General features: G+C 45.6%; 2 protein-coding genes across 5 annotated transcripts in view; both read right to left on the minus strand.

Annotated features, from left to right (window-relative positions):
* Positions 1-14,511, minus strand: part of ktn1 (kinectin 1) — a 28,059-nt gene extending 13,548 nt beyond the window's left edge. Inside the window, exons 1-16 of the mRNA XM_023828218.2 lie at positions 13,793-14,511; positions 5,147-5,710; positions 4,582-4,806; positions 4,213-4,347; positions 3,982-4,112; positions 3,670-3,783; positions 2,702-2,812; positions 2,527-2,621; positions 1,671-1,815; positions 1,346-1,442; positions 897-1,081; positions 689-757; positions 561-598; positions 347-437; positions 137-205; positions 3-40 (exon numbers count right to left, since the gene is read on the minus strand). Coding sequence (XP_023683986.2) covers positions 3-40; positions 137-205; positions 347-437; positions 561-598; positions 689-757; positions 897-1,081; positions 1,346-1,442; positions 1,671-1,815; positions 2,527-2,621; positions 2,702-2,812; positions 3,670-3,783; positions 3,982-4,112; positions 4,213-4,347; positions 4,582-4,806; positions 5,147-5,483 — 1,880 coding nt within the window. The 5' untranslated portion in view covers positions 5,484-5,710; positions 13,793-14,511. The remainder of the gene's footprint in view (positions 1-2; positions 41-136; positions 206-346; positions 438-560; positions 599-688; positions 758-896; positions 1,082-1,345; positions 1,443-1,670; positions 1,816-2,526; positions 2,622-2,701; positions 2,813-3,669; positions 3,784-3,981; positions 4,113-4,212; positions 4,348-4,581; positions 4,807-5,146; positions 5,711-13,792) is intronic.
* msh4 (mutS homolog 4) lies at positions 5,672-27,723 on the minus strand. 4 transcript variants are annotated; one of them, XM_023828220.2, is made up of 21 exons: positions 27,390-27,723; positions 26,937-27,113; positions 26,520-26,683; positions 26,169-26,279; positions 25,662-25,777; positions 25,331-25,504; positions 24,101-24,273; positions 23,691-23,758; positions 23,387-23,461; positions 22,942-23,006; positions 22,310-22,479; positions 22,086-22,222; positions 21,536-21,639; positions 20,762-20,886; positions 19,628-19,828; positions 19,335-19,453; positions 18,974-19,102; positions 18,391-18,565; positions 18,099-18,187; positions 14,525-14,795; positions 5,672-5,808 (listed from the first exon to the last, which is right to left on the minus strand). In XM_023828220.2, exons 1-20 carry the CDS (start codon positions 27,580-27,582, stop codon positions 14,601-14,603), a joined length of 2,760 nt encoding a protein of 919 aa, XP_023683988.2. In that variant the 5' UTR covers positions 27,583-27,723; the 3' UTR covers positions 5,672-5,808; positions 14,525-14,600. The 4 variants fall into 4 exon arrangements, with proteins under 4 accessions (XP_023683988.2, XP_072555387.1, XP_072555386.1 ...); XM_072699286.1 differs by lacking the exon at positions 5,672-5,808 and having other exon boundaries at positions 14,745-14,795; positions 18,974-19,053; XM_072699285.1 differs by lacking the exon at positions 5,672-5,808 and having other exon boundaries at positions 14,759-14,795; positions 18,334-18,565; positions 18,974-19,053.

The raw sequence follows: 27,723 nt of genomic DNA on the forward strand, positions 1-27,723 counted from the left end.
ACCTCTTCTGATAGGCGTCCAAGGCCAGCTGCGAGTGAGCCTACAGAGCAAAAATGAGAGGCAGGGAATCAGCAAAAGTGGGCGTGATCAATCAAAGGGGCTCAAGCCCCGAGTACGATATCTTAAGAGTCCTAACCTGTTCGGATAGCTGAGCCTGCATATTCTGCATCTCCGCCTTCTGCGCCAGGATCTCTGTGCGCATGGCCTGGCGGTGAGAGGATGGGCGTCAGAAAAAGCATTTAGACGACAAGTTCAACATAACAGTAACATCAATGCGAAACAGAGCCAGTAAAACAACCAGCAAAGGCATGTGGCCCACAGCACCCCCAAAAGCACTCTGGCACACCTGCATTTCCGTCTCCCGGCCAGCCGCGCTGCTCCTCTCTGCATTGAGGGTGTCCTCCAGGCTCTTCCTCTGAAGCTCCTTGTCAGACAGCCTTATAACCACCACACACAGACACACACAGAATGTTCATTTAAATTCCTGTTTCACAGAAACGTAACCACAGGGGATGCTTTAGGAGCCACTTTGCCGCTAATCGAACTGGGACATGACTCACAGCTTCTGAAGTTCCTCGAAGTGGAAAGCGGTGGTGGTCTGTGCCAGGAAGAAAAATGAATTAACGCAGCCACCCTAATTATCTATAAAACTGGACATTCTAGCTGCTCGGCGCACACTGGACCTCACCTGAGTATTCAGCTGGCTCTGAAGGTTGTCAATCTGGACCTGCAGGGCTTTGTTTTCAGTCACAAGATTCTACAAACAGAAGAGATATGATAGTGAGCGATCTGCACCTCTGCTCAGCCAGTGTTTCTATGCTATGGCCTTCCCCATGTGGGACCCCCCACCACCCCCAGCCAGGGGCCTGGGGCACCTTAAACTGGCTCCCCGGTACCTGCAGCTGCTCCTGCAGGGAGGTGTCCTGCTGCGCGTGCTGCGACACCTCCAGCAGCTGCACCAGCCTCTGCTCCACCTGCTCCTTGGACACCATCATGTCGGTCAGGTTGGTGCGCAGCGTCTGGATCTCCTTGTTCTTGCTGCTCATCTCGGACTCGGCTGCCAGCAGCTGGTTCTGCAGGTCTGTGGTAACATTTCAGTTCAGCCCCTAATAACTCCAAGCACTGACTACTGGTACTGCGCTTAGTCACAGACAGTAAGGATCAGCCAGTCGATCTTCCTGATTATGCATGTATTATGATGAGTACCTGCACACAAACTAATGAAAAAGTTTAAATCACTGATATGAAGGCTATTTCAGCCATATAAGGATCCTGAAATGATGTTTTTCTTTTTGGCTGTTGGGGGCATATGGTGCCTATATGGGCTTAGGGGGGCTCCGTTCACCTTGCTTGTTGGCCTGCAGGTTCTCCCTGTCGGAATTGACGCTGTGCAGGAAGCCTTGGACTTCCTCCCATCGGCGCTTGGCCTCCTGGACCTGAGCCTGGCAGGCACCAGACAACGGGGAGGGGGGCAGATCAACAAAAACAGAGTGACAGGAAGAGCTTATAAAAGAATTCTTCCGGTCACATCTAGCAGTATAAGTTTGGTTCCCATCCATACCCAGCAACCAGAAAGGAGAAACATACACACGCTTGTCATCACCCCCCCCCCCCCGGCTGTACCGCAGATGAATGGAGGTCCAGGCCCAGCCACCAGGTTGCCTTCCTACCTCCAACTGAGAGACATTCTGCTTGTATCCGACCTCCAGGCTCTTTCGCTGCCGCTCCTCCTGCTGAAGCTTGCCGCTGGCCTCTGACAGCTCCTTCATCAAACGTGCGCACTCTCCTCGCAGCTGGTTCAGCTCCGACGACTGCCTGGCGGGAGGGGGGGGGGGCACTTAGCATGGGGGCCGCTACCGGCTCGCGAGGTGACGGGTATGTGTGAGCTTGTGTGACTCCTGCGATTCAATGCCACGCACATGATCCTCACGGCAAACCCCCCCATTAGAGGCCACCAGCACAGTCAGCCACACCAGCCCGGCCAGGATATCCGGGTAACACTACACTCAGAGGGAAACCCAATGCTGGCCGATCAAACACTATGACGCAGTTTCTCCTAGGACAGCTGATTAGGGTTAGAGCAGTCATGTTTATATACTGACCAGTGCTTAGTACCCTGCACTGTTGTGACTGCACTGCAGAACATAATAGAAGTACTACCCTTCCTGGTGGTTGTTTCACTGCGTGTGTGTGGTCCAGGTATACCTTACCTTGCGGGGACCAAACGTCCCCACAACATGATGAATACCCGTTTTTTTTTTTTTAACCTTATGGCGACCAGTTTCCTGGTCCCCATATGGGAAAACTATTTTATAAAAATCCGTGACTGCAATGCAAAAACTCTTGTATTTTGTTTGGTTACTTATGGTTAGGGCTGGGCAGGGGTTAAGTTTGATATAGCATTAGCATTTTTCCCATAGAAATGAATGAGCGGTACCCAAAAAGATATGATTACACGACTGTGTGTGTGTGTGTGTGTGTGTGTGTGTGTGTGTGTGTGTGTGAGAGAGAGAGAGAGAGACTCACTTGCTTTCTCCAGTGCTAACAGCATCCCTCAGGATGTTGTTCTCCTGCTGTAGACGGGCGATCTGGCCTTCCAGCTGCTCCAGGGCCTGCTGGTACTAAAAGGAAGAGCGGGAGGCCACGCTGTAAGCACTCGGAGGTTCCGCACCGGCCTTGCAGGGCCCCACCTCAGCCTCACCTTCATCTGGTAGCTGGCCTGCATGACGTTCTGCTGCTCCTCCAGGGCTCCACGCTGCTCCCGCAGCATGGACTCCACACGAGCAGTCTTCTGCTTCTCTGCCTGCAGCTCCTGGGGGGAGAAAGGGCCGCATAGTCAGTGTCACCGGGGCCTGAGGCTGCCCTGTAAGGGGGCACTGGATGCAGCTTCTCATTCCACACTAGTGCAGTGAGGCAGAGGAGCTTCCTGTCTGAACAGGTGCAGTGGGGAAGCCCGGTAAGGCGGGGGGGCACATAGAGACAAGGGGAGGCACCAAGGAAAACCCTAGTCTTGGGTTACAGCCTCCCCAGATGCCCTCGGGCAGGAGGCGACAAATTGATTTCTCCTGTACTTGGACTCAGGTCAGCCTTCGAAAGGGAGTCGGCTTACAGGCGTGTGAACCTAGAGGCAGACGGGTGGCCGGCATGTGTGTGGTTCAGAGCCCAAGCCGACGGACTCCAGCGTCAAGGGGGCGGGGGCTAGCAAGATGGGGGGGGGGGGTGGACAGCATGAAGGGGGCGGGGCTAGCATGAAGGGGTGGGGCCAGCACAAAGGGGGCGGGCCCACGCTGGCGTTGCTGACCAAATCGCGAACAGATCTGCTCAGCTTGCTCGTCCTGCTCGGTTTATCCCCAACATGCCCACTTCAGCCCCCCATGGGCTAAACACCCCCTTTTAAGGCTACTGCTGGTCTTTGCCAAGTGAGACATTACACCCCCCCTACCTTCCACCTGTTCATATCTACCAGTCTGGGATCAGACTGCCCCCCCCATGGCCCTGACAGCCCACCCCACACTAATACCTTACAGAACATAACACATGACATGGGGCTTTTAATGTCGCGGACCGGGGGGGAGCAGGAAGAGCTTCAGGCACCAGCGTTGCGTTTAAACCCACGATTCCCTACAGCGCAGTGATGTGAGCCTGCTTCTCCCAGCACGGCAGACCTACCTGGCTCAGCTGCTTCACCTTCTCCTTGGCGATGGAGGCCTCCTCCTGCAGAGTGGTGAGCATCCGCTCCTTCTCCTGGAGCTTCTGGGCAGAGGGCTCGGGCTTGGCTGTGGACTGGAATGGTGCAGAGGGGGGGGGTGGGGGTGCAGGTAAGTGAGCCACTTTAACCAAATGTTTCTGCCAAGCCAATAAAAATGTGATTATTAATAATACAGACAGTTCCAAATGGAAGCACACACACGCGTGTTAAACCCGACTGTTTCACAGCATCATTTCTCCAACCTGTTGCCCCCAGGCCTTTGGATCACTCACCCGGTGCCAGGCGTCCAGGGCAGACGGGTTCTTCTCCCTCAGCACTGTCGCCACGCTTACGGCGTCCTCCTCCGACAGGACCAGGCTGCGCAGCCCCGCGATGAACTCCCTCAGCTTCACCTCAGAGTTCTCTGCACACGGGGAAGCACCTGTCACGCATGCATACGCTCCCACTGCAGGCAAATCCCCGGGCCCATGAGGAGCACACCCCCCCCCCGCAAAAAAACCTACCCTTGTTTGCCTCATTCTTCATCTTCTTGGCGCTGACCTTAGGGGGAACTTCCTCAAGGTGGCCCTTCTGTGGGTTGGCATGGGCTGTGGGCTCCCTGTCCACAGCAACGCAGGTCTGCTCCGGTGGGGCTGGAACTGGCCAGACAGACGGTCATCCTTACACAGAGGAAACTGGCTTTTCCCCCACGGTGGTCAGAATACAGAAGCACCAGTGCACAGACAGCCTTGCAGATACACACAGTCAGCTCTAAGCCCTCATACATCATGGCAAACTAACAAGGACCGGAGGCCATGTGGCACCTCCCACCTGTCACACTGCGTTCCACTCTAAAATCAACAACATGCATCGTCTGGGCGCCCACACTGTACCGGGCTCCGTCTTCTGCTTCTTCGCAGAGTTCTTCTTCTTGCCACCGCCGGTGGTAGTGGTAGCGATGCTAGTAGTTGTAGTAGTGATGGTTGTACTGGGAGAGGCAGCCCCGGCGCTGGTGTTAGGAGCGGCATTTTCCTGGACTCTGATTTCGGCGCTTACAGGAACCTCTTTCTTGAGCGGAGCAGAGGCCTGCTCCACTTTGATCTCCAGGTGAAGCTCGTCTGTAGGAGAGCAGAGGGAAGTGTTTGCCACGTAGAACAAGAGGACCAACAAACATATGGAAACCTGAGCACGTGCCCCTGCCATGACACAGCAGAAACACCGGCTACCGCGAGATCCGTGCAAGGCCTCCACATGAAGGTCACCTTGTGAACCGTGACCTGACTAACGCTCTCATTTATGGGCCCCAGAGGCTCTTCCCCCACCCGGTCAGGCCTGCGCTTCACGAGGGGATGACATGGTCACATTTACGAGCCAACGCTGTCTGCCTTAGACACTAACAGGACTCATTTGCACAGCACAAACCACAGAACCCCCGCTTAGGTTCTGCGAACATCGCACCTGGCCGCTCACCAACTTCGTTCTTCTGCTTCTTCTGGGAGCCCTTCTTCTTCCCGACAGGCTCGGGCGGAGGGGGACTGGGCTGCTTGCTGACAGCGAGGGTCGACTCACTCTTGCGTGGGGTGGCTTTCGAGCCATTCACCTCCCGGGTGGGGACCTGCTCCTCAGAAACGGGAGGGGGAGCAGCCCGGGTGGTGACTGCCACCTGCTGCTGCTGCTGCTGCTGCTGTTGTAGTATTTGTTGTTGTTGCTGATGCTGTTTCTTCTCCTTTTTCTTCCTCTCCCGTAGGCTGGGGGGTGGCTCTACAGGGGTAGGGGTGGGGGTGGGCATGCGCATGACCTGGGCTGGCTCCTCCTCTTCAGGGGGTGAGCTGGCCACCGCATCTGTCAGATCAAGCTCCCGGTGGTCCTCCTCCGACTCGCCGCCCCCACCGCTGCTGCCCCCCCCCCCAGCCTCCCTCTTCTTGCTCTTCTTTTTCTCGCCCTTCTTGCGGGCGTCTGGCTTGGCAGCCGCTGGCCGGAGATCACGCTTCTGCCGGGCCAGCACCTCGTCGTACGACGTCTCTTTCATGAAGAGCCAGAAGAAGAGAAACATGAGCGCGATCACGAGGGAAGGGGCCAGGATGAGCAGGTACTGAGAGTCGTAGAAGTCCATCATCATCCTGGAAGGACAGAAAGGCAAATGTTTATTGCGCTGCAGACACAGCCGAAGCCACAAAATGCAACAAGGCTCCGCATGTCAGGGAAAGAGGACTTCCTGTCAACATGGCTTCATAGCACCTGTTTAGCAAGGGGGGGCCTTAATATGTCTTCCTGAACCTAGAATATTTTTTGCTCTAAATAGGATGAGTAACTGTTCTGTGGACCCCTGGTTAAAAAACCCCTGCCTTAAATTATTCTACAAATGCTACAGAGCTGCTGCTGCCAAAACCATATAAAAAAGATGGATTAAATACAAATGCAATTTAAAAACATAACACATTTACCCTCCCCTCTAGACTAAATCATCACAGCACCATGGCTGCTAAATCCTTGAGATTCAGGTCCAAAGATTTTTTAATAAATTTTAAAATCCATAAATTCACTAGTGACTGATTCATGAGTTTCCACAAACCAAATGCAAATGCCATTCAGTGCTCGTTGGTTGAAAGTCCACAAGCACTAACAGTGATTTATTAAAGAGCCAAGCCATGATGCCAATGGCAGGTTTCCTGAGCATAGTTGTCAGTGGAGAGGTCTAAAACCCAACCTTACATTAAGCCATGGTAAAGTGCGTGTAAACAGCGGGCTTAAAAGACCAATGGGACGACTCCAACACAAGACCCACAATCAAATACAGTAATAATTACTAACAAAGCCTATTATTTACAAGGTCGTCGTCCCACACATTACGTCAGCAAACAGGCTTGTCACCATTTCCCAGACTCCCCCATCTGAGGTGAGGTGTTGATGGTACCAACACACCATTCTGGATTGTTAACGTTTTGGCGGTGAAGGGAGGAGTGTAAATCATAACACTGGCTACTTTATCTCCCACAAGCCTTCCCCGGAACTGAGGGCACAGGCCCTGAGGCAGTGCGTGCCACCAGCGGTTCAGAAGGAACAATCATCATTCATATAAAGTATAAATGCAGTCTGAGTAAGTAAAGTTCCTTTAAAGTGGAGTGTCTCTATCAAGGAAGCATCAATAATAAATCTAAGAGCAGACTGCTACAAGCTGTAGGTGGGATTCATTAAGCAGCCCCTCTAGAAATTTGTTGGAGGCATGGAGTGAACAGAGTGGTATGAAGTAACTAGTGGGAATGGAACCCACCTGGTGGAACAAGTCCTCTAGGCCTCCATACAACTAAAAGCTAGGCCTCCATACAACTAAAAGCTAGGCCTTGAATCCAGGACACACACTGACCCATATGCCACTTGGGAGGCCCCACCAGGCCAAAAAAATGGTAAACAAACCACTAAAAATGTTTCAGCCTGCAGCAGGAAGGCCTGTCGTCCAAATGACATCAGCACAAAGGTGGAAACAGGCTAGTGGCCATAGGAGAGCGCATACTGCTGCCGCTTAAAAAGCCCTGATGGCTGGCTCGCCTCCAAAACAGTGCAGCCTGTGCCGAGTTTGACAACCTGCCACTGGAAGGGCACGTGATGAGGGAGCGGCGAAAGGCCCAGCGTGGATGGGAAACATAGGCGTGTCAGAATGACGTCTGCCCACCCCACCGTTCTCCATGCTTCGCTGCCCTGATTCAATTAGACTTTGTGCTGAACGCAGTAATCTGGACTTGCTGGTCGCCCTGTGGCTAAATTCCTTCCATTCCTCATGGGGTGTGGCGGCATAGAGCATGTTCACGTCTGGGGGCAGAGGTGGGGTCACAGAAAGCAGGGTTTCTTTCCCCCCCCCGAAACAAACCTACCACATCTGTGTCGTTGCCTCCAATCTGACTATTCACACAAGTCCTCCCTCTAACCAGGTCACAGTCAAGGAAGGTTCATACTTCTCCACACGTGTACCAGCAGACGTGTCCGCTCGAACGTTTATGATGCGTTTAGCCTGTGCAGGCGAACGTCTGCTGGACAAATTTGTGCCTGCGCAGCTCTACTGTGGACACACTATGCATGATCGATTCACTAGCATCCACTTTAAAGACCAACATGGGTGCTTTTGACAAGTGTTTGGGTAATTTGAAAACCCTACAGACTATTTACAAGGTAATAAAACTGCTACATACGTATAAATGCGTGTGTATTGAGTGCAGAATTGTCTCGAATTGAAAAACCACATTCCAACCTGCTGAACAAAGATGGCAACTGTCAGCTGGCTCTCTGAATTTGTAAAACAGAGAAACACACAAACCTCACTGCTGTGGTACATGTGGAAGGAATATCAGAATAATAATTTCTATTATAATTAAAATAGGAATACAATACGTTGCGAGCATGTGAAAAGCAAGCGACTTGATCGGAGAACGTTTCCGTGTACGACTAGGCAGAGTAGGTATATGAGTGTCATGCTTGTGCGGAGAAGTATGAACCAGCCTTCAGACCTCAGTAAGTTCCAGGGCAGACAGCAATACAACCCCCCCTCCCCCCACAGTCAAGTCCTGTGGTCTAATCCACCCAGAAATCCAATGGGTGCCATGCTAACCTCAACACAGGGGGACTTTGCAAGGGGCAAAAATATATGTGGTAAATGTCACCCAGCGCTCTGGCTGCAGTTCCATAACACCCACCCCCCAGCTAACTTGGCAGAGGGCAGTGTAAGAAGCCTTAACCAGAGAATGATGGCGCTTGCCTTCATGACAACTCCATTATATCCTCTCAACAGAGATTTAACTGTAAGGAAGCACTAAATGTTATCTAGTCTCATTACAGAGTAGAACCACCAAGTTTGCTTTTCAGGAAGAAAAAAAACCCAGCACAGACAGAGATGAAGATCATCAGTATATTGCTCTAGGTTAAAGTTTTACCTGTAAAACTAGGCTTCAATAACATTAGGAACCTTAGAATAAAGTTTAACAGTTTTATTTGTCATACACATCGAGTACAAGGTGCAGTGAAATGCACAGTTGCCTAACTCCAGTTGATGGGGAGAAAAAGGAAGACAGAAGTTTGAGAGATGACAGACATCACGTATTACAGGCATTATACATTACATATAACCAAAATATGCATAGTGCGCAAAATCAGCAGTAAGTGGAGGTAGTGAAAGAGTCCAGAAATAAGCAGATATGGGAGTATTCATACATCTCTATGTGCGAGTTAAGTTGGCATCCCTCACAACACTGTTTTGAACAGAACAATAATACTTTCAGAAATGTTTTCCACAAACGTCACCCTCAGAATGAAGTCTCAATCTTCAAAGTTACTTATGTAATAATAGTAGTGGTGCACCGATATGGGTCGATATCAATACATTTGTCTTTTCTTGTGTAATATCGCAGATACCAATAAGCTCTGAGCAAGTTGCTTGAAGGGGGGGGGTTGGGCACAGATTAACGTAACAACATTAAATCATTCTTTTTTAATTCTGTGGAAAACAAAAGATTGATCTTTGGGCTCAAAAAGATTGATCTATCAATGAATTGAAAATGTCAAGGCTGGTATAAAACCATCTTGCGGGCCAGTAGTTTGAGACCTCAGACTGGTGAATGAGCCGTTGAAATCACTCACTCTTTACTATGGTAAATTTTTGATGGTCCAATGAAATGATCACCATTTTTTTTTTAGTAGTCATGTCTTTAGTTCTGGCGCAGCTGATTTTGAATATTGATAGTCTAAATATCTACTGGAAATATCAGCCAAGACTGACACAGACTGATGCCAAATTCCATGTTGATTTTGATTTATTTATTTATTTTTTTAATATCGACTGATTCATATATGTTATATAATATATTGTGCATCTCTAAATAATAGTTACAACCAACAATATAGAACTCAAAATGCTTGGCTTTCAGAGATGCATCCTCCTTTCCTTCATAACACTCAGAGGAAGGACCTCCTCTGTCATAAAAGCTGCCTCATTGTAGTTTGTGCCCCCCCCAGAGATAACACAGGGTTCCAAATAAACACTGGATACATTGTTGTTGTTTAATTACTGCAGGCCTTATGCAAACCTTCCTACCCTAAAACACAGCACCACACATCCGTGGTAGGAAATGCTTCTCAAAGTCACTGCCATGTCACTCTGGCAGCTTCCCCATTTTGCGACACATCCCAAGTGCGCACACACACTTTCACTTCCTCTTTACCACTTAAATGGAAAAATAAAAAATGTACATTTGTGTGACAGCTTGAACAGAAGTGTGGTTGACGGCAAGCTGTTCAGTGGCTTTTCTAAAAAAGTTAGAAAAGGTGGGCCGTGGAGAAGAAAGAGGACTAAGGCTAAAGCTTTGTGGTAACCTCGTATGGTATATGCGAACGCACACAGAATGTATATGGGTGCCATCCCAGGAACGTCAGCGAGTGTTTCTGTAGCGCTGCCTTGCTTATGGAAATGAGTCCCCATACAAAGTACTCTTGGGCCACTTGTTCCATGGAATCTAGCTGGTGTTTGGCCTTTGACCTTAAAAAGGTCCCAAAAGAGGGCCTAACGCAAGAAGACAGAACATCAAAGCCTTTGGAGCACCCTGCGCTAACATCACCCTCACCAACATATCCCAGAGGTAACCCAGGAAGCAAGAGACTATAGGAATGTTTCCCAGCCCAATCTACAGGGACCCCCCGACAGTCCACGCTGGACCAGCTCCCAGATCCCTGCCAGATTGTAGACATTTTTGCTCACAGTAGGGAGCTGGGAGGGAGCAAATACGTGGACTGTCCGGAATCACCGAGGACTAGGTTGGGAAACACTTCGGAGACAATTCAAACCATAAGCTTTGGGACTGATCCAGCTGCTCACCTGCTACATCCCCAAACTTCAAAATCTTCACCCAAACTAGACTGAGTCATAAGTGAGGAAAATACCAAGATCGCATTTCTTTCCATTTAAGACCGAGCTAATCACCGGTATAATGGCTATTAATAATACTTAGGGCTTGTGTCACAATGCTGAAATGAATGACTATAGTCCTGGGTTCACTTAACAGGCAATAAGACATCACCACCGCATGAAACACCAATGGAGAGCAACCATGTTCACAGCCATGCAGTACAAGAGTGAAGCATCAAGACTTTTGCATCTTGACCAGACTGACACCAGGTATGATTAAGCCTCCAGATTAACACTATTTTGCCAAACCACACCTAATGCCACCTGAAAAGCCTTCCATGCCTCCTGATGCACATGTGAACCAACTATACTGGTTTAAAGAAACCATTTGTTTTGTTTAACTGGTATTCCACCAAGGGTGTACCTCTACCTTGCTCCCAGTGCTACCGGAGATGGGCTCAAGTTCCCCCTCACCACACTGACCACAATAAGCAGATGGGATGAAGGATAAATTGATCGGGTTTGTTAAACAAAGATCCAGGCTTAGCATTAATAACAATCTTTCAACAGAAGTTAATATTAAGTGCACAAAAAGAAGTGGGGAAAAGGATAAAGCTTATGAACTTATCCATTACATCTATGGCTAGCCAAGTTAACCCCTGATTAAACTCAGGGGCAGCTGAATGACTCTCTGGTGTCCAGGCAGCTGAATGTCAGCCTAAAGATGATGAGCTATCCTGACTGACATAGCCAAACAATAACACATCGGTCAAGCAACAAACCTGGACAAGGTGTGGTGGTAGTGGTGGTGGTGGGGGGGGAGGAGATGGGGCAAAATCCACACATCTAAATCTCCCATATCGAAAATAACTGGGACAAGAGCCACATACAGTGCAGGTTTGACAATCATTTAAAATTTGATTCTCACGTTGAGATAATGCTCTGTCTACTGCTTGGAAGGAAGGTAAATACTCCGCAAGATGCAGGCTGCTTGAAAGAGTCCTGCCAATTCAGACCAAAAGACATTAGGGGAGCAACCAGACTCTAGCCCGCTGGCCTGCTCTACACACATGCATGTACCTCTGCTTTGCGACACCAAAAAGGGGAAGCAGGCAGGGCCATGTGGGAGAGTGAGGAAGAGGGCAGCTGACTGCCGCTTAGATTATTTAGCCAAAACACTAACAAGGCTATTAAAAAAATCCTCACAGAAAACCCACTTCGAACTTGCTTAACTGAACAGCAAAATGGTAATAAATCCAACATGTTTGAGTGGTGACAATCATCTAAAAAGTAAAACAAGGCTACAATTCAACACTTCTACATTGTTCAGTGGTCAAATGGGAATAAAATGTGTTAATGGCAGGTGAGTTCAAGGTAAAGGACAAACATGGGCCCCTGACTGTGCTAGGGGAAGGAAATGCAGAAATCCCAAATTACTATTGTGCACTATGCTGATTAAACTAAAATAAATGAATAGGAGCACTGCTTAATAGTCTGATCGGTTGAGTCTCTGCTGCTAAGGCTACAGCACCGGGGTCCTCAGGTACAAGTAACCAGGTGCCAGCTCAGATTCTTCCAATGAGTCTGCACTTGCAATGGTTGCCGAGGGAACCAAACCATATAATGGTGTGGTCCAGAACTAAGCACGCACAAAAACTGCCCCCACCAATGGAATTCCCAGGAAAGGGGCTGGAAAGGCACTTTATTAATAGGATATTAATCACTGCCATGAGCCGCACTGCACAGTCTCGATTCTTCGCCAACAACGTGTGTGTGTGCGCGCGCGCAGATTAATTCCCATATCGACACACACATGCAAACTCCCGTGCATTTAAACATAAGTATTCTTGCGAGATGGGTTCGGAGAATATACTATCACAAAAAATCATTCTGTTTGTCCACAAACTCTACGTGTCTCTCCAGTATTCAAAAGCATTGTTCGAGGGCGTTAGAGTTGCTCTTACCATTGATGGTTAATCAAGCGTCAAACATGTCACCACAGTACCGGCAGTCAATGGGAAAGGATACCAAAGCTGTCGATGCATTTTGCCTTTCTGCCCTCCTTCAAAAAAAGCGTCAAGCGTGTGCTATCCTGAAGCCACATGCTCATAATACATTCAGGTTAATCAATTATTAATATATGGCGAAGCGGCATGTGATCTCTCATTTTAATTATTAGAAATACAACACAGGAATAGTGTGGCTAGCTGTTTCAAGCAGACCTACCAGGACGCAGGCTACTGCACTAGACCTGATGTTGCTGGCCTAGAGGGGCAGGCCAGAAGGGTACCACAGGCACTCCGCCCAGGTTCCCATTAAGGCGATAAGCTGTCCGGCCTGCTTCGGCTCCCCATGGAAGGCAGCGCCCCACTCCAGACCCACCCTTTATCTAAATACGCACAAGGCCGCACGGCAGGATAGCCGGCTAACCACGAGGGCGGCGAGCACGCCACTCCTGGTTTCACCTTTCATTTCGGCACTTGGGCTTCTTGACCGATTTCAAGCGACGATTTCGTCAGACTGATGATGCTTATTATTAGACCCGTCAGCAAATGTGTCGTAGGATAGGGTGCGTTTTAACATTTAGAGCTCACCATGGTAAAAGTGGCCCAATGGCCCCAGCGATAAAGTATCTCCCTAAAAGTGGACGCAGCTGCCCACGAAGCATAGCCCAAAGAGGCTTTGTCATATTGACGATAGTCCTCTTAAGGCGTCTCGACGGACCATCCGCTGTCTGCAAAACTGTGTCCATTCCCAAGAGAAACTCATGGCGGAGCCTGAGTAAACCGGGCCAGTTCCTTTCACAAAACGTCAAATGTGAGTCGGAAATGAGTTCTGTAGTCTACAACATGAATATTTTAACGAAGATATATTTAGAGACAAAAAAAACATATGATCTAAATTACTCGTGTGCTATTTAGATCCCTTTTGAGACGATCAAATGTGACAAGAACACAGAGATTAATGACACATCATACACCCCAAATAAACAGCTAAATGCCTCAGAGTACCTCAACAGCGTACACCCAACACATAGAGGCAGGCCTTCCCGGGGAATGGAGCCCCCGCCTCTCCTGAAATCTCAGACCCACGCTTGCTAGCCGGTTTACCGGCAGTCAGTATGGAACAGGCCCCGGACTCATCACTGACTCAGCGATACGGCTGCCCTAATTCTCAACGGTTCAATGAGTCAAAGGAGACACTCTCGCTCCGCATACCTCAGATAGTGTTGGTGTTAGTGAAGAGGAAAGATAAAACGACGTAGTCCCAAGATCAGCGTGTATCCCTGCACCTTCCCGACGCAGCTCTCAACAGCTTCTGCGCCGCTCAGACTCGTTTCGGTTTCGCGAGGGCGGAGCAAAGCGCTTCTCGCGCTACCGCGAGGATTCCTCGCCGTCCCCTTAGCGGTTTCGTAGTTATTATCTCTGCGCGACGTGCAGTGAAACTCGTATCGCTTATGAAAATATTCAAACACAAATTAGAGATTTCTACACATGTGACTGTCGGCTGTATAAATGCTGTTCTCTAAATGTTTGTTCGTCCTTTGCAATTAAGTAGAACGTGTGTCCAAAAACCATTTTATTCATTTGATGACTTACGAAATATCCGAGCCTAAAGTGTACATTACAGAAAATGGTTGTCTACGTCACTCCCTGGGTAGACTGATATTTTAACATACCTAGTTTAACTGAGCCTGCCAGTGGACGTGGGAACAAAGCTACTCAAATCTGAGCACAGAAGACATCCTGAAACTTAGGAAGTCTCAAGCCAATAAGATCTATTATAGGAATGAATCAAATCATAGCTGTATCAACATCAGTCATATTAGATCTAATGGAACACAGGAATGTATATAAAGGTAACAATGCCTTTCAGGTGACTGTTGTGGCCTTATGGGGGAGGGAAGGCAGTCTTCCGGTATTAATTACGGACACCCTGCCATTATTAACCTTTGTCTTTCTCTATGCACCCCCGACAGCTGGCACATGGATTCCTTCCCAGCTCCTCCCTGTCCTTTCCCTGGGGTCATTGCTCTGTGTCCATGGACACCGTCTCCTCGGCAACCTGCAGCTCGGCCTCGTATTGCCGCTTCAGGTCCTTCAGGTAAATGCGCAGACTATCAGAATCCAGCCTGGAGTTTCTGGCAGTTTGCAGGAGGCGGGTGGCCAGGCGGTAGACTGCCCGCTGGCACAGAACCTCGGGGTCACTGTGCTGTTTGGCCTGGAAGTGGCAGAGGGAAACCACAGGACAGAGCTTTATATGATAGCAGTAAATATTCCTTAAAGGGCACATCAGTGAAGCAATGCTTCAGATTCCAGTATACTCTCCTCTTGAGGAAATGACAAAGCTATGGTGCCCAAGAATGTCTGCTGGTACTGTTGCCTCAGTTATTACATATTTAATGACATCTTTTCATCAGTATGGTTGCACTGTATTTGATTACATTATTTTCCAGAGGACAGCAGGGTTTGCCCCAGCACTTCAATGTCACACAAAGATTTGAAGTACTACTACTCATGTATGTTTATTGATACTGTAATTATTTCAATGCTTAGCTAATACTTTTATCCTAGATAATCCAGGGTTTTATCATTTCCCCAAGGGACATTTTTAAAGGTGCCGTAGTGGCTGTCACAGTGGCTTAGGATTTCCAGGGTTCAGATTCAGATTACTTTTATTATTCCAGAAGAAATTGCTTGATTGGTTGGCGTTTGATTCCCACCTAGCTTTGTGTTGTTGCTAGCTCTCTCCATGTTCCAACCACTTCAAAAGCATGTGATACAGGCAGATGGATTGCTGTTTCTATATTGCCTATCGTGTGTGTGCATGTGTATGAGAGCCCTGAGATAGGACAGGATCCAGGCTTACACTCGAGCCTGTATTCGATAAGTAGTAATACAAAATGGATGGGATGGACTGGTGGATATTTTCACCTTCACCTATTTAGGAAACATAAACAATTTGTATCACCTGTAGAGCTGCACAGTACTGGAAATTGTTCAAATACTGTGATGTGATCCTTTTGCGATAAATATTGTGGTCAGAGTGACACTATAAACTATTGTATAGCTAAACAGAACCTGTTATTATGATTACCAATGGATTCTGTCCAATAAGTTGGTGGTGTTGCAGTGAGCCGACAAATCAATTGCTCAATATCGTCTCTATGTAATATTTCTATGCAACAGAAGACAAATGCCTTTTGGAAAATAGTTCTTGTTCGCTTTTTTCCGCCTCACTTATTTTCCTCAATTTTTTCACAAACACGCCACACTATGAGTGAATCAAACAGCAAGAAGCGGAGAGCACATGCAGCGCTAATGCGAAAGCATTAGACAGTAGACTTTACACTGATTTTTAACATACTAGATAATCTTGAAAAGGAACAAATGGTTAAAAAGTGCAAATCTTGTTAAAAAGTTTTGTTTCTTGTGACAGAGTAAAAATATTTTTAGCAAAATGTCCAATGGTTCCGTGAATCACATACTGCCCAAGCTGAATCTCAACCGAGCTAATGATTGCGATCCTTGTGATGTGACATTTGCATGTGCATAACATGCAATGTGGATATAAACATTGCACATTGTACAGGTCTACCTGGTAGCATTCACAATGAGAATCTCATCTGTAATACCCTATAGATACCTTCATAATGTATTATAATGGTCCATATAAGAACTATGAATGCTTTGTACTGCATTATGTTGATATGTATAGTTCATTATAGATGTGAGCTTGATAAAGCATTCATAATGCATAATAAACTTGGCTATGTGTTGTCTTTTTATAAATTTATAGTCATGTTTATAATGCTTTATTAATGCATTATAATGTGTTGTGAATGTGTTCATAGATTCTTATACACAGCATTCATAAAAAGTGATTGCAGACAATTCTGGATACATTTCTGGCTTCTATTATATAGGAAATCACAAGTCTAAAGGATAATATAGGAGATTAAGAACATACATACTAAGGCTGTAACAGTATATGTATTCATCGTGTACCGTTTGGTATGTAATTTTCGGTTCAGAACGCACTATGAGACAAAGATGTACATTTATCGGCATAGGTGGAACCTAAATTCACAAATAGATGTTCAACATGGAAAACAATATGCTTATTGTGGCTGTGAGTCGGTTACGGCTAATGCTGTTTACACTGAGTCATGATCGGTTTGGGGACATTTTGGTTTCCCAATAAATTACACCAACATCAGAGAAAGAGTAGTTGATTAGACAAAGACTGTCTGTTGCATATATTGCTGGAAGCACATTAAGAATGCTAATTCATTTGAGATCACATCATCTGAGTGTGTTTATTACAGGAGCAAGGTTAGTCTCCCCATGGCACTTAAGGTGATTTTGCCTTCAGAATGGGCTAAAAAAAAAACATAATTACGGCTATAGGAGTGTTTATTGTTACAGATAACCACTCGGTAATAGAGAACACGAGATTTAGTTCATTATGTTTGTTATGATGATATATTTTATTTGTATATTTATTATACGGGCAGCAAAGTGGTGCCATAGTTAGCACCTCTGCGACCAGGGTTCAAGTTTCTAGCGTGGCTCCATGTGTGTATTTTGCATGCTCTCCCCATGTAATTTGTAGGGCTTCCTCTGGTTACTGCGGTTCCCACCCCCCTAGTTTCCTGCCTCGTGCCCATAGCCTCCGGGATAGGCTCCGGACCCCCCTTTACCGCGCTGTATCAAAATTGCACCAAAACATAAACCCAGAACTGAGATTTGTATGGAACCGTCAATGGTGTGTACCATTACAGCCCTAAAACATACAATCCCCTGCCTTGGCCTTTCAGTACTAGTTAGAAATCTCTTTGGATTTAGTGAACTTTGCTCTTAATTTCTTTATGTAAACAGACAACACTTTGACCTTGCAAAGCCTCCTTGCCAGTGGTGGGTGCTAATTACCTTGGTACTTGTTTTGATATTGTGCCCGGTAGTGTTAGTTGTACATTTATTTATGGCTGCTGCGTATAAAAAAGGTACAGCAGCAAGGAGATATGACATGACTTTCAGGTTACAAATCCATGCCCTTATTATTGTTTATTAAATTAAGGTGGAATTACTGAAAAGCCCTGGCTGAACATGCAATCAGTTATTTTGCCCTTCCCGAAAGTAATCTTCTACAGTCATATTACTATATTAATATCCAGGCTAAATGTAGTTTTATCTGTCACCATATATCTATATATATTTGTAGCTGAGGAATCTTTGTCAAAGCTGCTGTAATCAGTAAGTTGTTTACTGCAGTATTTCATTTATTTGACCTTGCTAACAGGATAACCTTATTGAGTTCTGATGCAATAGCATGCAAAAAAATGTTGCAGGGCCCATATGCCCAGTGTTGTCTTGTGGAAATATTTGAATTGTTTTGTGGAAATATTTGAACAACTAAAGCCACAGTCAAATCATGCTATCAATACCCCTAGTTATCGTTAATGCTCACACCTGATAGTACCTTTCATTTAAACAAGCGGCAGCGGATTTCGGGAGTGCTTACCCACAGCTGCTGGCTGACTCTTGAGGCAACCTGCCTAGCTTCCTGGATTACAGACAGTGGCAATGCAGTTATTTCTGCTGCCCTCAGACCTGCAATTTTCACAGTTCATTACATCCTCTATCGGCATGAAATGCAGCCCTTGCACACTTAATAATTAAATGCCACAACCAGGTCATCGGTTCTGATTCATCTTCCAGTAATTAGACAGACACAGCTAGTAAGTCTGTGTTCTCACATTGTTTCACAGATGCTGATGGATGGCTATGTGGCAGCTGACAAGTTGTAACAGTACCATAGTTCCTTTCTTCTGAGCAGCCCCGGCTAAGTGTGTAGGTGTAAATGACGGTCTCGGCGTCAGAGCTGGAGGATCGGGTGTGTTGGACTTCCATGTGCTGATTCTCCACATTGGGGTAGAGCGTCTCCAGATGGCACAGCTCCAGGAAGTGGGTGGCAAAGAGTGTGAATGCCTGCAGGGCGGGGGTTGGGGGGGTGTGGTATATTTCTCACTCACGTCAGCCTGGCAAGAACTGAAGCTCCATTGCTGACTCTCAGTTTGGCAGTGGAAACCAATGAACGGGTAAAAATGAAAACTTATATATAGGAGGACTACAACTAAAGTTAATGAGAGTAAAAACCTGAATAAATACTAAAGTGAGCAAAAAAATGGATTACAGATCAACCTTATTTTTGTGTATTCAGGAAGATATTAGCAGTTTTAATGAATAACATTTTTTTATATGACAAATGGTAAGCACATTCAATTTAAATATTAATATAAGAAAATGTATTAAGCTATAAATACCAAGATATTGAACTTTTTGTAGATTTAACTACAAAAGCAAACCTACAGAGCGGACATCAGAGCAGTTCTGTACCTTGCAGTTGAGTAGGTACTCGCAGACTGAGTGGCAGATGCCGACCCCCTCCTCAGCACTGGTGCCCCTCCCCAGCTCATCTATGATGACGAGAGATCGGTCACTCACGTTGTGGATTATATATGAGATCTGAAATGTACACAGAAACAGTTATAGTTTCCATCACTGAAACAAATGAAGTCATGAAATCTTTCTGTAGGAATTAGTATAGTAATTAATACTATGTGAGCGTAACATACTGAATTTGATTTTGTGTAATACACATTTTGAATAATATTAAGAGGTTAAATTTCACTTTTATTTGAAGTTTCATTTCCTTATTGTCACTGTTTTGTGTAACCTAAAACACAGGCATGTGCACCTCCTTCATTTCCACCATGAAGGTGGAGGAATTTGTCTCGAAGTCATCGTCCACTCCTATCCTGGTGAAAACCTGGTCTGCTATTCGGAATGAGGCATACTCAGCAGGAACAAAGGAGCCTGAGAGAACATGAAATTGCTTTTGTAGTTTACAGCCTATAGGATCCGACATTAATATGCTAAACTGAGAGTTTAACAAACAACTAAAAATATAATTTAGAAACAACGTATACATAAAAATGCCTTGTGTCCAAATTGCTTTTAAAGATTGTGTAAGGTCTGAACTTTCCATACCTATCTGAGCCATGATTTGGCACAGCGCCACCTGCTTTAAGTAAGTGGACTTGCCACTCATGTTGGGCCCGGTGATAATGACAAAGTTGGTACCCTCTGAAATGTAGCTGTTATTGGAGACTGGCTGCTGGCCAGAGATACGCTCCAGGATGGGGTGTCGGCCCTGCTTGATTGCCAAAGTGTCTGTGAACTCAGGACGCACTGGAATGCAGGACAGAAACGATAGCAGCAAGACCTGGTCTATTTCAGTGCTTTGATTTTGCCTGGATACTGCACAGGAAACCAAGCATTTCTACAACAAAGAACACACTGCTATGTCTCCTCATAGTCGAAATGTTAAGCAATCATTTCATCTTCTTTCAATTATATATATTGCAAGAACAGATACGGACGCATTTGATATTAACATGCTGCATGGTGTTTGAAGATCATTTTTGTGCAATATCATCATGCTGAACCGTATCTGTGTGAAGACACGCTCAGTTCTTATGCTACGTGCTGGAGTTCAGCTTGGGAAGATGGCTGGTGTGGGGGTCAGGGAAGAAGTAGTCAAACGAACTGCAGAAGCACCACAGGGCTGAGCCAGCCCAAGTATAATTAGCCTGGCAACGGGAGCTGGGCATTTTTTCTGTGGAAATGACAGCTAAAAGGAGAAAGTGCTGAGTGTTAGGCTACTACTATTATGAAATGTCTGGCTAATTAAAGGAAATCATAATATGCCATTTATTTTTTTGCAAATATTCTCAGTTAAGCCCTGAACTGCTTTTAAGGATAGAGAGCTAAGGCTTAGAAATACTTTAAAGGTTTCACTGTGGCAAGGAAAGTTATTTAACTTCCTCCATTTACCAGTGAACTTTGTGCCCCGGAATGAATGAAGCTGAACTGTTACTGATTGTCAGTTTTATGGTTTTACCAAAAGTGGTAATTCAACTGTAGAAATAATTTATATCTCTTACCTGTTAAAACTTTAAATGGGATTTTTAGTTGCTAGTTATTTATTTTTGGCATGAATAGTCCCAACAACCCCCTGATGACAAATTATGTAAGCATAATGGTTGCCAGGTATTGGGCAGGATGCAGAATTGCACTGTCAGCTTGTGGCGTGTGTGATTTAGTGTGCCAGGTATTACTTGCCGTAATCAGAGACAGTGCAAACGTTGGCCAACGACAACAGCATGTCCAGCATGGAGACGGCATCGGACAGCTTGTAAAGGCAGTGCACATGCTCATGGACTGCACTCAGCAGCTGGCAGACCACCCTAGGAGAAGAGGGGTTCAGAACAATACTACAGAGGCCAGATCCACCATAATACCTGTATACCAGCCCCCATAGAAGCCCAGGTCACTGCAGCCCCAGCACAGAATAGAATACGCATGTGTGTGAGTTCAGGATGGCCTCCTTCTCAGGCTTTTTCAGAGGCAAAAGCGTTTGGTGACTGCGTGCCAAAGCTTTGTCTTAGAAATTAAGATTTTTAAAAACATTTAGGACAAGGGATAAACAATTGCTACAAGTACAGAAAATTGTCACACTTTACTACAGTGGTTCCCAACCCAGTCCTCAGGGACCCCAGACAGTCCACATTTTTGCTCCCTCCCAGCTCCCAGCCAATCAAGAACAAGGGGCTGGTACACCAGGTACAGGTGTTGGGAGCTGGGAGGGAGCAAAAATGTGGACTGTCTGGGGTCCCTGAGGACTGGGTTGGGAACCACTGCTTTACTATGTTCTGAACAAATATTAAGAGAAAAAATATTTTAAATAACGATTTGATGTGAGTTTAAGAATACAGTAGTGAGTTTTTCCTACATACCTGATGAGAAAAGGTTTGAAAATGCACATGGCCCAGCATCAAAAACTCATTATCTGCGTAAGACTTGAGTGCAAACAATGTTTAGTTGCTGTTAACTCACACATAGGACATGTGGAATATTTCCCTCAGTGCTTCTTCACAGTGGTCATTCATTTTGATGAGGTCTGCAGTGGTGAAACTGTAGTTGTTCCGGTGCTTTGTAACCTTGTGCAAAAACATCAACCACAAACTCAAAATTAAATTCCAGTTTTATCTAGATTTTGCATTACAGTTGGTAATGTGACAGAGTAAACTGAGTAAACACTGTTAAAGGCATATATGTGCTCAATATATTCCTGCACTGTCTTTGAAAAGGTATTACTTTTTTAAGGAAAGTGGTTTATCATTTTAAATTGGGTGTCGATTTCGGTATTCTGGGAGGTAGCAGAAGAGTATGAGATCAGTGTGGCATACTGCAGGACAGCATGTAACAGATCTAAAGAAGACTAAGCCTGAGGGCATTAAGTATTTAGCACAATCAAGCCAAGCAGCCATTGCACTAAAATTAATTCAGGGTTAACCTGAAGAATACTTCGAATTAGCAGGTACTGTATGTACAGTAAGGCTTGGTACTCCTAACATATGATGTCCTCACAGGTAACCGGCTTCACCTTGATGAATTCTGCTGGAAGCTGTCCGCCAGGCAGGGCCACCCCCTCCAGCTTCATCTGAACAAAGAAACCACGGGCTGCGCTGAAACTTGTTCGCAGAGGCAATCCGTGTCTCTCCCCCATGTCTGCCACAAGTCCTGAATATGACGATCACAGTCACTCTTTGCCCCCAGATCCGTTTGTAAAAATCCCATTGACCCAGTTTTTGACAGCTAATGTCTCACCTGCAATGTCATCCACAATCTCGGTGTAGGCTCGACGAGCAATGTCCAGGAACTCATTGATGTTAGGCCGCACAGCATAGCACTTCTGGGTGCGCATATTAAGGCTGCCTTTTGTGTAGCTAATGTCATCGTTTATTACAGTCTTGATCTGTTCCAGGATGCTGTCAAACCTGAAAAAGGTATTTTGAATGGGAGTGCCACATAACTCAGGTTCAAGGTATGTTAGGAGTGCTATGTAATTTATGTAACCTAATAAATATTCTTTTTCAGCTGACTGATTTATAAATATTTACAGATGATAATCATGTAACAAATCTAAGATATTATTTTAAATACAATGGTAAGGAGTTGCCGACTGCCAAGGAATTCACCATATTGACAGCTGGGACACATGGGCGTAAATCCCGGGGGGGACGGAGGGGACATGTCCCCCCCAATCCGAGGGTTGTCCCCCACAAAAAAAAATATATAAAAAAAAATTGCACTATCTATTGTGAAAAATATATGTATGTATACCTAAAATAATTCTGTAAGTAGAAAAAAAAACCCCTTCAAAAATTAAATGAAAGTTGTACAGTTAAATGAAATTTACGCCCATGCTGGGACACAGAATCACTGTGGCAGCCTATTACCTGCTGTCCTCCAAGGAGCTGTAGTAGGCCTTAAGCAGGGCTGTCTGACAGGTCTTCAGCACTCCCTGTCTCCACAGTCAACACTGTTAATTCACACTGACTAACTGTGACGTAGCTTGGCGTTAACACAACATTACCGCTTACAGGGATGCCAAACACCTCCCTCTCATATGAATAACTGAACCCTAATACTGAGCGTGAAGTAATACAGTATATGAAAAAAGGCAGATAATACAAAACAATGTTCAAACCACATTTTTTGTCTACTCTAAAATGTCATAACCAATACAGTGTAAAACATTCTTTGAATTTGTATCTATTCTACTGATATTAGTATTATAGAACACATAATGATGTATTCTGGTCAATGTTACAGTCTTATGAACAACTGTGCAATGAGATGTAATGGCCGGTTGATGAGACATTTCCCTCTGTATGCTGTTACCTTAAGTGGTGCGACCAGCTCCAGCGTGTGTTTTAGCTGAATCACATGCACAATCTTCATCTCTGCCACCTGAACCTGCCTCAAGAACAGGAATATCTGACATAAAGAAGCTCAGAAATGTAGATGAGGTACCTCTACACACTAATATTGTTAATGGCAAAAGACCTTTGCTGGCAATGATGAATAGATCTAGTTTATAGTTTTCATTGGTATTTAGATACTGCTTGGCAAAATGTTACATTCCTGATAACCGCACCACTACACAACTGTTCAAACAGTATCTAGACACATTAACCATTGTTACCGTTTCCTGTTTGGGGATCTGTACTAAAACAGAGAGCAGCTGGTCTATGTCCAGGAAGTGTCCAATTGCTACAAGTCAAAAGGACACAACATTCAGGCAAAATGTCAGTTGAGTGAAGTGCACACAATCAAAGCCGAGTTTAAAAACTCCCATATAATTCAGCTGAGTGTAAAACTGTACACAGATGTTAAAATGGGAGCATTATAAATCTGGTATTGAATCATTGCAGTTTGTTGATGAGAATACTACCATAAATGTTCATACATGACCTATGGTGTGCTGTGTACCTACAAACAAGTAACTTTACAGGTACTGCTGTAATAAAAGCAATTCTTAATTTAATAAAAAAACATTGCATAATTTAACACTGAGGCAGAAACTAGCTGTTAGATTGACGTGCAAGTCCTGACCACTCTTCATGCCGAAGAAGAGTTTCTCATCTCGCAGCAGCTCCTGCACGGCATCCAGCCGAGTGTTGATGCTGTCAACATCCACCAGTGGCTCCAGGATGTTAGAGCGCAGGCGCCGGCCTCCACCCGGGGTTTTAGTGTAGTTCAGGACCCCCAGCAAGGTGTACTCACTCCTTTCACACACACACAGCATGGACTAATCTCACTGCAGTTACTTATCTATAAATACATGGGTTCTCAAATGTTTCAGCCCCCAACCCCCAAAATAATGGTACCAGTGACTCATGATCCCCATTTTGCGGACCTGGGGTCTCCCCCCCCCCCCCATTAGATTTCGCCGTTCGCCATCCAAGGGGGTCCGCCATGGTACAATTGATTTATCCCAATAGACCGGTTATGTTTACCATGTAATTTTTTCACATTTTTAATTTTCAATTTGCATACTCAGGAAATCATCTCATGACCCCCACTTTGGGAACCCCTACTTTGGTAGAATATGACAGTCAGGACAACCACTTCTAAAACTCTCATTTAGTTATAAAAATAGCCTTTCTCTGCTTTCGCTATCTGTAATACGTACGCCTCCCCAGCAATAACCACACAGCTAACCCACACCCATGTGCATGGTGACTACTCTCAGATCCAGCTTTGCTATTTTACAGTGCAGTGTAGGGTGTGACCTATTGGGTTATGGACTCCATACTATGTGTTTTATAACAAGCCCTTACCAATATACCTATTAATTTATGAAGTACCATTCTTGACTAAAGCCTCTGGTAGTCTTTATGGCCCCCCTATATGCAAAGCCAACACCTCTAATTTAGAGAAAATAACCCACATTTGTCATTTTGGGTAAAATGCACAGTCCATTGACTAGCAAGAAACTGCTGAATCATTATGAGGCACTGAGCAGCTGAATGACAGCACAGGTATCCTGATATTTTTTTCATAAGCAACACGTCAGTAATTGACAGACCATTTAAGCAGCTGGACTGAAATGGCAAGACGATGGCAAGTAAAGTAGAAAAGGAAGCCAGGTTTTTTGTGTACTTTGTTTGTTGCCTTTAGTATCTGTTATTTTATTTACTATATTTTATTGTCCCATTAACTGTGCCTGTCTCTCCCCACAAATTACCACATAATCTTAAATATTCTCTTGATCAGTTTCCCCCCAGTTTCTTCACATATTTTTATTATCTGCCCATCATTTTTCACAGTTTGACACCTAACCTGTGGTTTCTGTTGTTGATAACCAGTTCTAGATTGCAGGCAGAAGTGGAGTCAATCATGGCTGTCTGCTCGCTGCCTTTGAAGCTCACTTTTAGAGACTTGGGTGCATATATGGAATTCTGAACAAACTCAAAGTATTTCAACAGAGCAGAGGCAGCAGCCAGGCAGTAGTATCTAAAAAATAAAAAAATTGATGACATGACAACGCATACCTATTGAAAAGCAAACTGAATTCAGCAACAAAGACAAAGACTCTGTCCCTGGTGTCCTACCCTATCCAAAATGGCACATACGTCTTAGTCTGTGTAATTGCCCATATCTGTGAACATACTTTGCTTGCACCTCCATCAAGACAGTGCTGAATTCAGGTGCACACAACTGTTGAATGTACTCCAGCCCCTTCTTCTCATTGAAATACTTTCTCTGGATGGCGGTGAAGGCTGCAGCCTGGTAATGTAGAGGGGAGACAGAATTGTGTGCAGGTCTCATTAGCAATTTTAGCATGTGTGGGGGGGGGGGGGGGCATAGTGTGCTGCTTTAGAACCTGAATATTTCTCATTCAAAGCCCTGGAGACCCCCTGCTGTACTCCTAAGCAAATTGATTTAATAAAGCATAAATATGTAAAACTGTACGCTGATTTTGATAAAAAGATTCACCTAAGCAGAAAATACTAGGGTTAATGTTTTCCAGAAACTGCTGAGAAGACACACAAAATAGTTTAAGGTAGAAAGCACATCTAAAGGCAGCTGTGAGGAGCCACCCACAGTCTTTCTTGATGTTGACAGGAAAAGCAAGACTAGACTCATTTCTCTTGCAACAGCATTCATGTGCCTCTACCTGGAAGTTTTCAGTGAGGAGGCTGTAAAGTTTAGTTCCTTTGCCCTTCTCCTTTGCAGTGTCTGGCATCAGTATTTCCAAGGGGCTCTGAATGTGCAGCTTGGTGATAACCTGCCAATATGCAGCAGAACTTAAACCTCATATTGCCAAACCATTGTGACAGATCACAGGTCATACTTCACATAATCGCTATATCTGATACCTCATTAATAAATCATGTTATTAATTCATCATTGATTCAAGTAAGATTGTTAAATCAATTTGGACATTACAGCTCAGCTGCACTGTATTGCCGAAGCCTTATTCTGATGCTAATAAGAAACATATCTAGTCTTTTTGACTGATTGTTACTTTGGCATAGGACCCAGTGTCAGCGAACTGAGACAGGATGAGCTCAGGGAACTTCAGGTTGATACTGGCCATGCCGATCTCGCCGCGCGCCAGGCCTCGCCCCTCAACCACTGCCACGATCACAGAGGCAACAGCACTAGAAGCAGCTGAAGAGCAGGTGGTCTCTGTGGAGAATACACACACGTACATACATCAAGCTTACTTATGCCATAAAGGCAAACTCACATCATTCATCATATGTTGCAATGAGTATCATTTCTCTGGACCAATAAAGGACCAAGTTCTTGCAACCCAGTGAGGCATTTTCAGATTTTCCTCATGATTTTTGACTAGATCACAGCATAAGAAATAACTTTTCCAAAGTTATGAGCTAATTAAGCATATCTGAAAGCTCTGATTTAGAAGGCAGCATCATACCGGTATGGTCAGCATGCGGAGTCCGTATATTAAGCACGCCCCTGGCCCCAGTGGAGCATGGGGTCTTGCGTAACCGTGGGGTCCCCCTGCTCCAGACAGAAGAGCCACTACGGGCTGAGACGAGGGCAGACGAGCTAATCCTGCCGGTGTTCGAACTCAGGTCCCCTTGGTAAGAGTCTCAAACACAAAACACCAGATTCACTCATCACTGGCATTGTGCGGATTACGGAGCCATGTTCTTTAGTCTGATATTAACATCTGCGTAAATACTAAAAGCATTAAGTAAAGTTGTACTACTTAAAAGTGAGAGGATCAAGTTTGAGGAAGGACCAGGAAGGACCTCCTGCCGTTTGCAGCATTACCCCAGAGATTCAGCTAACATTAATCACCCGCAAAAATGGAATGGGATAGTGTGATAAAACTCAGTTCAGTGAATGCAAAAATGTATTACACCTTTCGAGGCCTGTGGCCCCTGAAAGTCTCTGTTCGTGCTCGCAGTCGTCGAGTCATGCAGAGATGAAGTCGACGTCCACGACCTCAGGCTCGTCTGGGAAGATCCGCCGGGCCGCGGCCAAGGGGACGCGCTGCTCCGGCAGGACACGGAACTGTCACCTGCGCTCACCTCCTCTGTACTGCTGCGGAGCATTTTGCGTTACTCTGAAACTGCGGCAGCGCGTATGTAGAAAATAAAACGGCTCTCACTCCCGACGGGTTACTAAAAACCGCCGCCCTGCCAGCGCTTCTCCAGCCCGGTTTCCCGCCGCTTTGTACTGTGGCTCGTGTCACA

This window comes from Paramormyrops kingsleyae, chromosome 14 (genome assembly GCF_048594095.1).
Source record: "Paramormyrops kingsleyae isolate MSU_618 chromosome 14, PKINGS_0.4, whole genome shotgun sequence".
Classification (NCBI taxonomy): Eukaryota; Metazoa; Chordata; class Actinopteri; order Osteoglossiformes; family Mormyridae; genus Paramormyrops; species Paramormyrops kingsleyae.